The sequence below is a fragment of the Etheostoma cragini genome, chromosome 14 (genome assembly GCF_013103735.1).
Source record: "Etheostoma cragini isolate CJK2018 chromosome 14, CSU_Ecrag_1.0, whole genome shotgun sequence".
NCBI lineage: Eukaryota > Metazoa > Chordata > Actinopteri > Perciformes > Percidae > Etheostoma > Etheostoma cragini.
This window is the reverse complement of record NC_048420.1, coordinates 17,726,726-17,741,128: the sequence shown is the minus strand read 5'-3', so window position 1 is coordinate 17,741,128 and position 14,403 is coordinate 17,726,726. Positions and strand designations below refer to the sequence as shown.

Below are 14,403 nucleotides of genomic sequence, written 5' to 3'. Positions count from 1 at the left end.
CTTCCGCTTATCAAATTTGGCAACTTCCGGAGCGACAGCTGAACTAGGTAGTTGGTGGAAACTTTAGGCTTTCACTTAGGAGTGGGGACATGGACAGAATAAGTAAGATGTTGCTTATTAAATGTGTAGCCAGCTGGCATGTTATTGTTTATATTGAAACACGTTTAATCTTGCTAACACGCCTCACCGGTGTCGCTTGTGTGATGATGTGGCTAACAGAGTAGCTGTCAATCAGTGCTTTATTCAGCAGCCTCATGGCTTAGCTAGCTATATATTATGTTATATATAATTTAGCGACTTACCCAATAGCTGTATTTGTGTCTATTCTGTCTTTCTTGTAAAAAATAAAATAAAAAACATAAAGAAAAGTTACATTGGGCGTATCTTCCTGCACCATGCATAATTATTAGTCTTATTGTTTTTGTTTGGGGCATTCATACTCTTTGTGTTGTTTCTCTCTCCTCTCTGCAGACGTGCCCCCCACGGGCCCCATGGACCTGCCGCTGTCCCTGCTGGAGATGGGATGCTCTGGCAGGTTTGAGATCATCACACACCCCATACCTAACCAGCCTTTACCTCCACAGAGCACAGTGAGTATGCAGCAGGATGACTGTTTACATTTACTAAAATACTGTACAATTAAATTAAATTTACACTTTCTTGACTTTGTATACTCATACTTCGAAGAGGGGGATAGTGTACTTTTTAATGCATTCATCTGACAGCTGTAGTTATTAGTCCAAAACATATAATTAGGTCATATGTTGCAGATAGTATTGAAAGTAGCTAAAACTGCTGCATCTCGATAAACAACAATAAAACATCTGTATTAATGATCCAGTAATGTAATGTAAACATTTTTACAGAGGCATTTTTTTTCTGCATAACGAGTACTTTTACTTTTGATACTTTAAGGACATTACGCAGATGATACTTGTGTACTTTACCTTCATAAGATTTTCAGTGCAGTGATTTTACTTGCAGTGGTGTATTTTTTTACATTGTTTTATTATAACTTTTATTTAAATGCTTAATGCTTTTTATACCACTGCTGAGCTTACATACCTCCAGTCGTTTTTTCCTTTCCTATTTTTGATAGGGACAGAGCACATTAATTAACATCAGTATAAAATACAAGCTGAAATGTAAACATACCAGAGTTAGTACTAATGCAAATTTACTTCTGTAGTTCCTAGACGGGTAACAAAAACAGAACATTACTAGAACAATATATAAATACAAGTATACAATACACAAGTAGAGGTGGAGCAAATACATTATGCAGTATGTGTACTTCAGTAAATGTTGCCATCAGTTAAATTAAGCTTAATATTATTAATACTAATATTAAAGTAACCAAAATGTGGGGTTATAAACAAATGTTTACATGTAAAAAATAATACACCTGTGCCATTTTATAGATAGATTAAAAAAATATTTTGAATATATAAATGTAGACTTTAGTAGATAGTTGACAGTAATCAAAAGGGGAAATGACAGGAATTAATATGTGATATAGGAATCAAACCTGTTATTTAACGGTTAAATGGTATGCATCTGCTAGCTCTCTAACTATTTATTAGCTGAACATGTGATCTTATCTTTCCCTTCCTCAGCTCCCTCATGGGCTTCCTCCCACCAGCCTTAGCCTGGAGACAGAAGTAGAGAAACAGTTTTTACGGGACGCTGCCTGGCTTCCCATTCACGACACAGACTTTGCCTTCCAGAAGTTTCTCAAGTACGTATTCCTCACGTATGTGCTGTAGAGTTGGTGCAGGTTGCTAAAATGTAATGTGCTTATACTGTATGTGTATGACTGATTTTTGTAAACATTTAATAAAAGTGTATATTAACCCCTTAATTGAATTTTAATTCCCTGCTTTTCCATAAATATTGCCTTAGAGATGTATAAATTAAAGTAGCCAGCGGATGAAATAAAACTGAGACTTAAAGAAGAACAAGATATGATTTATGAGTGTGGACGCTTACACGGCCCATCCATTACAGGATTATTCAGGCACATTTTAAATAAACACTTTTCTAGTGCTAACACAAAACAAAATAAATCCATAAAGGGTACAAATGTAAAATTAACAATTTAACACAAAAAAAAAATAATTACAAGGAGGGAACAAACGTAAAGGTAACATTTTAACAAACACTTTCAGACCAGAAAGCCTATGACACAAGTACAAAATAAGCAGATTAGGCAAATCTTGTTTATAGGATTTTTTTTAAAACAACCATACGTATCAAAGATGTAACAGTTGTGTGGTTGTCTTTACCAGGGTGACTCAGAGAGAAGTTAATGTTGATTCTCTAATCAACTGCACTCCATCTTCACTTCACTCCGGTGTCTCCGTTGTCAGAGATCCAACAACAGGGATGCTGCTGGACTTCACAGAGGTAGGTCACACACACACTGGCCCGCTCATCCTGTTTAGAAAGAATAATGTCACCCAGAGTCGATCAACAGAAGATTAATCTGCAACACTTATGAGAATCAAGTAATGGTTTTATTAATTTGTTTAAGCAAAAATTTAAAAAAATGCTTCCAGTTCCAGCTTTTCAGATGTGAATAGTTTTTGTTTTCCATCTTAGTAAACTGAAAATCTTTGTTTTGGACTGTTTGATAGATGAAAAAAGGAATTTCAGTATGTAAACTTGTGCTTTGGAAAATTGTGGTGGGCATGTTTTACTATTTTCTGATATTTTATAAACCAAACAACTAATGTAATGATATTGAAATAATAAAATGAATTGTTAGTTGCACCATCAATCATTCCATCCTTTTAGAAATGATCCTACTGAGAAGAAAATGTGGTATAAGTATATTAAGTATATTAGAATCCTTCCATAAATCCATCCAATTTAGCTAATTTTTGGGGTCTGCTTTGTCTTTTATTCATCTTTAGGTGTTACTGGAGAACACAAGCCTGTCAGCAAAGAACTCTCTTTCATTACAACGCCAACCCGGACCTCCTTCAGAGAGCCTTCGAGGAAGCAACACCAACTACCCCTTCCTCCCCGGTGAGATAGATTCATTCAAAGCATTAACGTAGTCTTCCTTTAGTTGCAAGTCAAGTGTTTTCACTGTGTCTTTATTATCTAACATCATATTTTTTGCGATGGTGTTCTTCACAGGAGGAATGGAGGAGCTCACTCTGGACCAAATCCAGAAGAAATCCGAGCTGGAGGAGGACATAGACTTTGAGAATGGTGATTTTAAAATTTTGAATTGCAATGTTGTAATATGAGACTTCTGTTATTACCGGTATTTCAGCTCTTCATGGTTGAATTTTTTTTCTTCCCTCAAAGATTTACTCAGAATCCCACCTGGATTTAAAGAGGGAATGGACTTCACTGACAAAGGTTTGCTATTTTAATTTCTAATGCAAAAATAATAATGGTAATAAATTATATATTTTTATATATATATATATATATATATATATATATATATATATAATTTATTTATTTTTGTATCCTGAAGATGCCAAGATTGCAAAGGCAGAGGTCAACCTCATGTCCCTCCTGTCCACATTGAATGACATCACTGACTTGCAGCCTGAGGCAGAGGAGAAAGAGGAAGGCAAAGAAACTAAAGAAGCTCCAAAACTACCCAGAACCAACAGCCTTGAAGACCTGGGCATCAAGGTACTGCAGTTTATTTGTTTTCTCCTCTCTGAAATGATAGTACTCACTAAAATGGTTAACTGTGAAAAAGAATATTTGTTTATTTAAATATCTAAGATAAATTAGTTTGGTTTCACTATAGAAATGTAAATTGAACAGTTTTGAAAACAAGAAAACTGAAAAAAAGTAACAGATGAAAATAAAGTCCATAAAAACATTGGAAATAAAACACTGTATGTCTTTGTCATGCTAATAAAGAGTACAGGCCAGGAAGCCTGTGTACATTAATCAAAATGCACAGAGGTTTGACATGTTTGTAGTGCATTTTTTGGCTTAAAATTATCAGATTTATCAGAACTACACCTCTGGCTAAACATGAACTGCACTGAAATCTGGTTCTCCGCCTCTGTCTTCAGGATGTTGTGTCATCATCAACTCCCTCAGATAAAGGAAAAGATGAAAAATCCCAGCCTAAGGAGAACTCAGAGAAAAACAAGAAATGGGCCATCCCTGTCAACATAACTTCACCCTGCGATGATTTCTATAAACGCATCCCCAACCCGGCTTTCAAGGTTACAAATGTTCCCACCATATGTATTCGTTGTCTCTGTACATGTGATGAATCAAACATGAAAATCTGCTGATCATCCTTTGATAACTGATCTGTCTCTCTGCCCCTCCTCTGCTCCAGTGGCCATTTGAACTGGATGTCTTCCAGAAACAGGCTGTGCTGAGACTGGAGGCCCACGACTCTGTGTTTGTAGCCGCACACACATCGGCCGGCAAAACGGTGGTGGCCGAATACGCCATCGCTCTCTCACAGAAACACATGACAAGGTGTGAATTTGTTGGCGCAAATCAATTTTCTCTGCCCTCACTGTGTGTCTGTGTGTGTGTGTGTGTGGAGCTATCATTAACACACTTCTAGTAATAGTAAAGTTTGTATTGTTTTGTTTAAAGTTTTTACTGGATGCTTTGAAAAAGACTTATGAGATATAGAGCTTGGAGAATTCCTCAGAGGAGCAGGTAATCGTTCAACATGTCCAAAAACATGACAAATGAACAAATTAGAGAAACTTAAGCAGCAGCATGATTTCTTTCAAGCTCTGATGGAGGCATGGAACATGTCATTTTATGCACTTTATAGTGGAGTGCTTATGCTTTCTCAGCATGTTGTTCTACTTGTTTTTTTGCTTAGAAATACATTTTTACCACCAGTGAGGAATGTAGTAAAATATTAAAAAGGAACTTAGTATCTTAACAGTATCAACATTCCTTTCTTCTTTTGTGATTATTTTAATAGATTTTCTGTATGTGCATATTGTATTCTAACCCTCTTTCTAATCTGGTGTTTTGATAGGACCATCTACACCTCTCCCATCAAAGCCCTGTCCAATCAAAAGTTCAGGGACTTTAAAAACACCTTTGGAGATGTTGGACTTCTGACGGGCGACGTGCAGCTTAGCCCTGAATCTTCATGCCTCATCATGACCACTGAGATCCTCCGGTACTGTGGCTGTTTGTCTTAGATTGGAAACTCTGTTTTTTTTCTTTTTTTTATAAAACCGAAAGAGTTTGTCAGATTTCTTGCTCTTGTTCTCTTCCAGGTCCATGCTTTACAATGGATCGGAAGTCATCAGAGACTTGGAGTGGGTGATTTTTGACGAGGTTCACTACATCAACGATGCTGAGGTCAGGAACAACCCCCAACTGCTTTCTGTATTTTTCATTGATGTCATTTTACTGTTAAATCAAGACTAATGGCTTTTCCTCTTTTCTATTACTGTCCCTTGGTTTTTCCTCAGAGAGGGGTTGTGTGGGAGGAGGTTTTGATCATGCTCCCCGATCACGTCAGTATCATTCTCCTCAGCGCAACAGTTCCAAATGCTCTGGAGTTTAGCGACTGGATCGGGTAGGTGCACTCAATACAAGAGAGTATTTATCAAAATATGATCACATCTTCTAATATTTATTGCGTTTTGTATCCTTTTTGTTAATTCGTAGTCGTATAAAGAAGAAACATATTTACGTGATCAGCACAATGAAGAGACCTGTGCCTTTGGAGCATTATCTGTACACTGGAAACAGCACCAAGACTCAGAAAGAGATGTTCCTGCTGATGGATGCTACAGGGAACTTCCTCACTAAAGGGTACAAGAAGAAGGTTTTGTGGTACGCACAATTATTTTAATCCTGAAAGAGATTTCTCATCAAGAACGCTGGGTTTGTTGTTCAGGTATTACACTGCTGTCGATGCCAAAAAGGAGCGCACCAGCAAACATGCCCAATCATTTGGCACAAAGATTACTTCTCACAACACCTCAGCTAGTCAGGTAACTCCTTTCCTTTCCTTTCCTTAATTTTTCTCTTACAACATCTTGTTTCATGTTCTCATCCCACTCTGCATTTTTCCCTACAGGACCGATCGGTGTGGCTCACTCTCCTGCACTTCCTGTCCCAGCGGCAGCAGACACCGGTGGTTGCGTTCACGTTCTCTCGGACACGGTGTGACGACAACGCCCGCTCGCTGGAATCCATGGACATGACCACGTCCGTAGAGAAGGCCGAGATCCACTCTTTCTTCCAGAAGAGCCTGAGTCGCCTCCGAGGAGGAGACCGACAGCTGCCTCAGGTTATGAACGGCCGGTTTACCCCTCCGATTTTCTCACCTCAGTCTTTTATTATAGGCGGCATCCTGAAGGGAAGGTGAATTTACTTTTAGTATCAATATTTAATGGTCATTTGTCACTTATAGCTCCTCTAAGTACAATGATCACAAGGGAAGGCAAAGAGTCACTTTTTTGATGGTACATACACTGCACCTGGCAAATAATGTGCCATTGCTTGCCCCTGCGGTTTAAAGCTGCGCAAATCAATATTTTTATATCAAGAATATATTCAATGTGTTATGTGAAAGTGGTAGTTTGTATTAGCAAAACCAGGCAGAATTCTTTTTTTGGGCTCGCAACTTTACTGTTTTGGTTCAGTCTCACCGCTCTTATCAGAGTTTTTTTCAACAAAAAAGTTCTGTAAAACCCTGAACAAGAGTGCTTATAACTTATAAAAGAGCTATAAAAACCCACTGTACACTAACTGCCTTGCATTAGATGTCAGACAGACACACTGAACACAGTGGATCATTTATTATCATTATTATGACAGTTTAAAGTTTAGGTTTTGCAATCGTGTCCTTCTGCAAGGAATTGTCTAAATCTGCTAAATCAGTAAAGCTATCAGCTAAATGAATATATGAATTGTGTACAGTAATAGTGATCTCTATAATGTGCAAACAAGCAATCATTTAAAACAACCATCAGTGTTGAAGCATAGGCTGCAACAGATTACATAGAGTGGGGTTTGAAAGTTCGGGCACCCCAGGTAAAAATTTGTATTAATGTGGATAAAGAAGCCAAGAAAAGATGGAAAAATACAAGGAATTAACTCCACAGGGTGCACAAACTTTTAGAGAAGCCATTTTTTTGTTTTCTGTTATTTTGAAAGTGTAAATGAGGGGGAAAATTATAACTTTTTGTGACATACAATACGAATGTCTAATCTATCATTTGATGCCTTTTGGAGATTTTTCCATCTTTTCTTGGCTTTTTTATGCACATTATTACAAATTTTTAATTTGGGTGCCCAAACTTTCAAACCCCACTGTAATCATAATCCCCAAAAAGTATGTACACATAGAAAACAAAAAATAGATTTCAAAGCACATAATAGCTTCTTCTTCTTCTTTTTTTAAGTCAGGTCAATTGAGTCAGTTGGCACACCCAACCCTAGATGTACTTGTATAAAGTTAAATCTTAATGATCTATGAACAATAAAGACGACCACAATATGTAATGGTAACACATTCAAATGCCATGTTTAGATCTTGGTCATGAGGGAACTGTTGAAAAGGGGAATAGCAGTCCATCATAGCGGGATCCTGCCGATTCTAAAGGAGGTCATTGAGATGCTCTTCTCCCGAGGTCTCGTAAAGGTGAGTCTGAATGGTTTGTTAATAAGGAGAGAAGATATCATATCCACCTTTTTTTTAAATTCATGTGTGGTACTGTCAAAAGATAGAGACACTATGTATCTGTTATTTCAAGAATAATCTGCAAATACAAGTTAGCCCACAGATGGTTAAAACAACACTCCTGCGTCTCTCAGGTGCTGTTTGCCACAGAGACATTTGCAATGGGAGTAAACATGCCTGCCAGGACTGTGGTGTTTGACAGCATCAGGAAACACGACGGGACCGGCTTTAGAAATCTGCTGCCAGGTTTGGCGCTCTCCGTCTCTGTCTGCGTTTCCTCTCTTTCATCCGAGTTAGTTTATCTCTGAGGATGAGTCACACTTTAGGCAAAACAGAAATATTTTATTTTTGATATCTTTCGAATTTGTTCTTGGTTCAGGTGAGTATATTCAGATGGCGGGCAGAGCAGGCAGGAGAGGTCTGGACGCCACAGGCACTGTCATCATTCTGTGTAAAGCCGGAGTTCAGGAATTGTCAGATCTGCGCGTGATGATGCTGGTAAGGTTATCAAACAACAAAATATGTCATTTGGTGTGGTATCAAATCTTCTGAAGGTCAATGTTGCAAGATATGTATAATCTCTTAAAAGCAATGCCTCCTGTAAATTTGGCGGTGTTTCAAGGTTAAGTGTTACACGCCAAGTTAGTCATTTAATATTTGACAGCACAGTTGGGTGGGCTCTTAAACTCACTTCCACTTTGGGAAAAATCTTTTGATTTCATTGTGCTCATCAGTGGAAATAATTCTCCTCCCGCTTTATCTTTTTGACTAAAAATGCTCTTTTCTTTCCCAGTTATTGTCAAGGCATGTTTACTTTGGCAAACTTTATGTGGATTTAAATATAAAGGCAAATGAAATTGCTTGCGGTAAAGGATAAGTCTAGTTGATTTTCAATATTTTCCTTTTTGTTAACAATTCCCATGAAAACACCAAAACCAACAATGACTTACTCCTGAAATAGATTCAGAGCAGTGGTGTCAGAGATGGCCTTAATAGCGATATATGTGGGAAATCTTATCACTTAGTTGTGCACTGACTTTTCTTTTACTGACATAATCCTTTTCATCTGGCTCAGGGTAAACCCACCACACTCCAGTCCCAGTTCAGACTGACCTACACCATGATCCTTAACTTGCTGCGAGTTGAAGCTCTCCGCGTGACCGACATGATGAGGAGGAGCTTTTCTGAAAGCCACAGGGACACTCAGGTAATGTACACCCGCAGAAAAACAACATAAATCATTGATCATAAATGTTGTATGGTAAACCTAAAAAGGTGTAAGTAGACAACATAGAAACATTACATGCAGTTTCAAAAAGTGATGTCCTTGCTCCTCTCTTGCATCTTCTCTGAGTCATGACAACTGACAATTCTCTAATGAAAGCTCTTCTTTTTCTGTCCTTGCTCCTTCCTTCTCTTTTTCCGCCTGCTGTAGGCCCATGAAAAGAGGATCAGCGAACTGAAGAAGATACTGTCTTCTCTGCCTCCTCTGGATGCAGAAGGCCAGCTGTCCGACATGTTGCCCTACTACCACACTGTGACGGAGCTACGAACCACCACTGAGGCACTCCAGGTAAACACGACAAAGATCATATTCGTACAGCTTTCATCTGCTGCTTTCTACATTTCCTCACTGCTATCTCTGGTTTTAGCGCGCTATTCTGGAGTCTGTCAACGGGCTGAAGGCTCTGTCTGTGGGTCGAGTTGTGTTGGTGAACAACAAACAACATCTTAACGCCCTGGGAGTTATCCTACAGGTAGGTGTGTGTTAGTGTGTGTGTGTTGTTCATGGTGGAGAAGAGTAGCAGCAGACATAGACATGAACACTCTGGAAGACTCATCACACTGTACTCTTATCAATCTTAACTGCTTTCAAAAACCCTGCAAAGTGACGATGTGTAATAGTAAGCATTACAATATTTTTCTTTTTTGATAGGGGCATTTAACGTTCACAGACTGACATACTGTCTGTCAAGAGGCGGAAAATAAACTAGAGTCCTGATGTTCTGAGGAGTTTATAGTAGGGCCGCACAATTAATCTCAATTTTATCGTAATCGCAACATGGACTCGTGGAATAATCAAATCTCAGGGGTTTTCAATATTTGTTTAAGGCAAAATATGTGTCAAACATTCTGAATTAAGTTTTGTGGTGCGGCAGAGAACTACTGGGCCCACAAATCGTATCCAAAGACTAAAGAAAAAATCTTGATTTATTTAATCTTCATTTGTTGCAAACGTCTTTCGCAACTGAGACCTGGCTGAGATGGCTGCATAAATTGTTGAGTTGAGAAACTTTAAATTAAAGAGCAGCAAATAGATGACGAACATACTATTATTGGCAAAAGGGTTACTTGTCCGGCACCGAAAGTGTAGCAAATTAGTAATTTGGTACAGGTCAAAACAATCACATATGTCTCTATACATAAGAAAAGAAAGCAACTAATGTAAAACTAAGTAAGTTACTTAAGTAGTAACACAGGATGCTCAGTGGGGTTGTGTAGGACTTGAGCTGATGCCAGCATGCAAGGGCCAGGCAACAATTAAAATGGATGGATTACCAATCTGTTGCAGGGCTGACACACTCAAACATTCACACTTGCAGGAAGTTTAGAGTTTTGATGTCACCCAATCTGTATGTCTTCAGACTTTGGGAGGAAACAGGAGCACCCAGAGAAAGCCCACACATGGAACAAAAAACCTGTTCTTGATTCCTACACCCATCACTTGATATCTACTCCTGTCCTCTCTCAATGCCAGGTGTCTAGTGACTCTGTAAATCGCACCTTCACAGCTCTCGTCATCTGTGAGAAGGGCAACGAGGAAGGAGAAGGAAAAGAAAACAACAACACTTTCCCTCACTTTTACAACACGGCTCTCTTTATACCTGAAGGTTAGACATGACGTACATTTACATTTCAGTCATTTTGATGAGGCTTTCACAGAGTCATTTCGATTGAGTGTAACAGAAGTGTAAGCATGTCTGATGGTTTCCTTGCTCCTTTTTTTTTGTCAGGCCCTTGCAGCCACACGGTGCAGAAGTTGAAGCTTCAGGACATCTCAGCCATCACAGTAAAAACCCTCAAAGTGATTCCAGACAGGATCATTGACAACTACAACAAGAGGCAACAGCCGCGATTCAGGTGTGTGTGAGAGAGCTTTCCCCACAGAAATAGAATGAGAGTAGAACAGAAAGCCGCCGCTTTGACCATCATGCTAGGTTGATTTGAATGTGAATAACCGTTCTACTCTCATTCTATTACTATGGGTTTTTACTCTATTCTATTGACTGACAGTTGGGGGCAGTAAAGACCCAAAAAACATAGTTTGCACTGCTTGTTTACAAGAAACCCCCTTCCAAGTGCATCTTAAGACTTTAAAGTCCAACAAACATAAGCCAGCCCATATGCAAAACCAAAGCAATCACCCTCTCTTACTTCAGGCTTGACCCTCCCGGCCAAGCTATCTCCACGGCAACCCAGGAGCTCCTGCGATTGGCTGAGGCCAACCCAAGCGGCATAGCGACCCTTGACCCCGTGAACGACCTCCAGTTGAAGAGTGTTGATGTGGTGGAGGACTCCATGAGGGTCCGTGTACTGCAAGACATCCTCAGAGGGTTCAACTGCATACACTCACCTACCTTTGCTGAGCAGGTGTGTGTTTGTTGATTTATGTGTTTAACTGCTGAGAGAGCACTCTTTTTAAGTTCTTTATGATTCAGATAAATGATGATGCAAGTGTTTCATTATGCATTTATGCAGCTGATGGAATCATACCCTTACATTAGACACTTCACAATTGGCCTCATTCTGATGCCCCCTTTATGTCTCCCAGCATCAGTTTTCTTTTATACTTTTATCTGTTCTCATCTAGTTTCAAAATAATACCATGAAACTCCACCACAATAGTTCTGCTTTAGTGTTTGCGTATCCTGTCTTCCTGGCAACTTAGATGAGGAGATAAGATGCAAGAATCGGAGCCGGCTGTTTCAATAATTACCCATATATAGGCTCATAGCTTCAGCTTATCATTCTCTCACGGTGTGTCATTTAAACTATTTTACACACACACACACACACACACACAAGCTTTAGTTACTTTGCGAGATAACAAGCTTACTTGCAGTGTCACTGTCTTCTCATCACTGTAGAGTCACACTTTCTTGTGTCTTTATGAAGCATTGTGGGTAATATAAAGCGGTGGTTAATGCAGTATGCTTTACAAAGCAAGCTATTAGTATACAGCTTTTGGCCTTTGTGGGTTTATGTAAAAATATTCACTCCTCTGTGCTGTCAGTGTACAAAAGGCAATTTTTTTCTCTATGGTTATTTTCTTGCACTGAAGTCAGGTCTAATGCTACAGTGGTTGCTCAAGTTAAGTAATAAGTGTTTGTGTGTGTGTGTATGTGTGTGTCAGTTTGCTCGTGTTAAGGACAGGATGAGTGTGCAGGAGGAGCTGGACCAGCTGCTTTTCCTGGTGTCGGACCAGTCTCTGTCTCTCCTGCCTGAATACCACCAGAGGATCAAGGTTTGGATCAGACGTCTGACTCGCTGTCTGTCAGGGCGTTTTTTGATTTTCAAGTTATGATTTAGTCTGGCCTACAAACTTTTACCTTTTAAAGCCTGTTTTGCCATTTCAAAGAGGAATAGTTTTTTTTAATTGTAGCCCGATTCAGCTTGATTGATGCTGACTAAACAAACGCACTGAGAGGTTTATTTCCCCGCTGCTGCGCCTCAGGTGCTGCAGTCTCTCCAGTACGTCGACAGCAGCGGGGCCGTGCAGCTGAAAGGCCGCGTAGCCTGTCAGATCAGCAGCCACGAGCTGCTGCTGACCGAGCTGCTGTTCGAGAATGTCCTGAGCCCACTGGCGCCCGAGGATAGCGCCGCTCTGCTGTCCTGTTTGGTCTTTACACAAAACACACAGGTGGAGCCGCACATTACCAACACACTAAAGGAGGTAAGGAAGAAGTGGTTCATTCGTGATTGTATCTCATGAAAAGCACAGATATTTAAGTGACAGTAATGATGTGTGTGTACTGACATACTGTATAGATTTTGCCTCCTCCATGGGTGACTCACACATGCTCTTGCTGTCACATTTTACATTCTCTCCCTGCAGAATGGACAATAAGGCCACTTCACCTGACTCATCCCAGTCACTCGCTCCGTTATTAATTTATTCTCGTTAGACTCTGTCAAACTTCCCTCTGCTGTTTCAATGTGTGTTGTGAACGGCCTCTGATACATGAAAGTGCTTTACGAGGGCTTGAATTAGTGATGAACCAAGTTTTTTTTTTAGAGCTGCAATAGGAGAGCAGATGCACCACGGTAGGGTTTGTAAAACAGATTTCTTGAACATCACATAGAAGCAAAAGTGATGCATTTAAGGGCCGCTTGTAATACTGAAATCTCGTTCAAGCACACCTCACTCTTTCCCATATGTTCACTATTTCTCTCTCTCACCTCTCTCTTTGTCTTTTTCTTACAGGGCATTGACCGGGTGCTGTCGGTGGCCAAGCGTATCGGAGAGCTGCAGAGGGATTGTGGGATACCACAAACCGCTGAGGAGTTTGTTGGCCAGTTCAAGTTTGGCCTGACAGAGGTGGTGTACTGTTGGGCCAGAGGCATGGTGAGGGATTACCCTTTGTTGTTGCACTTGCTTTTGACCCCATTTACACCTTGTATTATACTGCTTTTTGGATCTGGATGGCGCACTCACGGCACTAAACCTTATTTACATATCAAGGTTAGATGTTTCTTGTGTTGTGTTTAAGATCTCTGCTAGGTGTAAATATAAACTGTGCAGTCTGTTCTTATTCTTAAGAAAAATACTGGCCAAACCAGTTCAAAAATCACTTAACTTCACCTCCTCCTGAGATCTTAAGCAAGCTGGCATGAAGCTACAGATGACCTTTAACCTTAGACATGCCATATTTGTTGCCAGCTTGTGGCCTTATAACGAAGCATGCAGAATCCAGCTAACAACAACACTGAATATAACAATGAAAAGATATGTTGGCAGAGGTCATTAATCTGATAATCTATTAAGATTAAAACTGCAACTAACAATTGTTTTTATAATCAAATAATCTGCTCATTATTTTCCATTTGATATATATTTAAATAGATTTGTTATTATAATGTATGAGGTGTCAAAGCATGAGTTCAAGCTACTTTTTAAAATACACTGCAGCAGATTTTACAAAATGAAAAGACACAGAATATGTATTTCCTTCTGAGGTCTGTCCCTGCTTGTTGCATCATTCACCATCACACCATGTCATGTCTCACCTTCTCTGGCATCCATCCTCCTGTCTCGCTCCTGCTGTCCCATCACAGCCGTTCGCAGAGATCGCCCAGCTGACGGACGTCCAGGAGGGCACGGTGGTCCGCTGCATCCAGCGCCTGGATGAGGTGCTGAAGGAGGTGCGACAGGCCGCCCGCATTGTGGGAGACTCCGTCCTGGGGAGCAAGATGGAGAAAGCCTCCTTGGCCATCCGCAGGGACATCGTATTCACCGCCTCCCTCTACACCCACTGAGGGAAGGGTGAATGAGAGATCTGCCTGCAGTCAAGAGTTTCTTTGTTCAAATGCTGGGAGAAAGATGGGGATACATGGGGGGGAGGTAAAGAGATGGTTTATGTTAACAATTGCTATATGTGCCGATAGTACATGTTGATGTTTACATGAAAACTCTTGACCATTAAAAAGGGAATGATTTGCCGACTGTCTACTATAAATGA

The 14,403-nt window shown here is 40.0% G+C and overlaps 1 protein-coding gene across 1 annotated transcript; it reads left to right on the top strand.

Annotated features, from left to right (window-relative positions):
* Positions 1 to 3: 3 nt before the first annotated feature.
* Positions 4 to 14,374, top strand: skiv2l (SKI2 homolog, superkiller viralicidic activity 2-like). Its single transcript, XM_034891257.1, has 29 exons — positions 4 to 102; positions 472 to 590; positions 1,617 to 1,738; positions 2,289 to 2,406; positions 2,916 to 3,030; positions 3,145 to 3,219; positions 3,319 to 3,372; positions 3,494 to 3,657; positions 4,053 to 4,208; positions 4,328 to 4,473; positions 4,997 to 5,143; positions 5,244 to 5,328; positions 5,442 to 5,548; positions 5,641 to 5,787; positions 5,873 to 5,969; positions 6,056 to 6,268; positions 7,514 to 7,624; positions 7,798 to 7,909; positions 8,043 to 8,161; positions 8,739 to 8,870; positions 9,099 to 9,236; positions 9,316 to 9,420; positions 10,422 to 10,554; positions 10,678 to 10,804; positions 11,104 to 11,314; positions 12,078 to 12,188; positions 12,399 to 12,617; positions 13,149 to 13,289; positions 14,000 to 14,374. The coding sequence occupies exons 1-29, from the start codon at positions 90 to 92 to the stop codon at positions 14,198 to 14,200; spliced, it is 3,738 nt and encodes a 1,245-aa protein (XP_034747148.1). The 5' UTR covers positions 4 to 89; the 3' UTR covers positions 14,201 to 14,374.
* Positions 14,375 to 14,403: the final 29 nt, after the last annotated feature.

Coding starts and splice junctions, on each gene's coding strand:
- skiv2l (XM_034891257.1), top strand. Junction 3,658..4,052: donor TTGAAGACCTGGGCATCAAG/GTACTGCAGTTT, acceptor CTCTGTCTTCAG/GATGTTGTGTCATCATCAAC. Junction 7,910..8,042: donor CTTTAGAAATCTGCTGCCAG/GTTTGGCGCTCT, acceptor TTCTTGGTTCAG/GTGAGTATATTCAGATGGCG.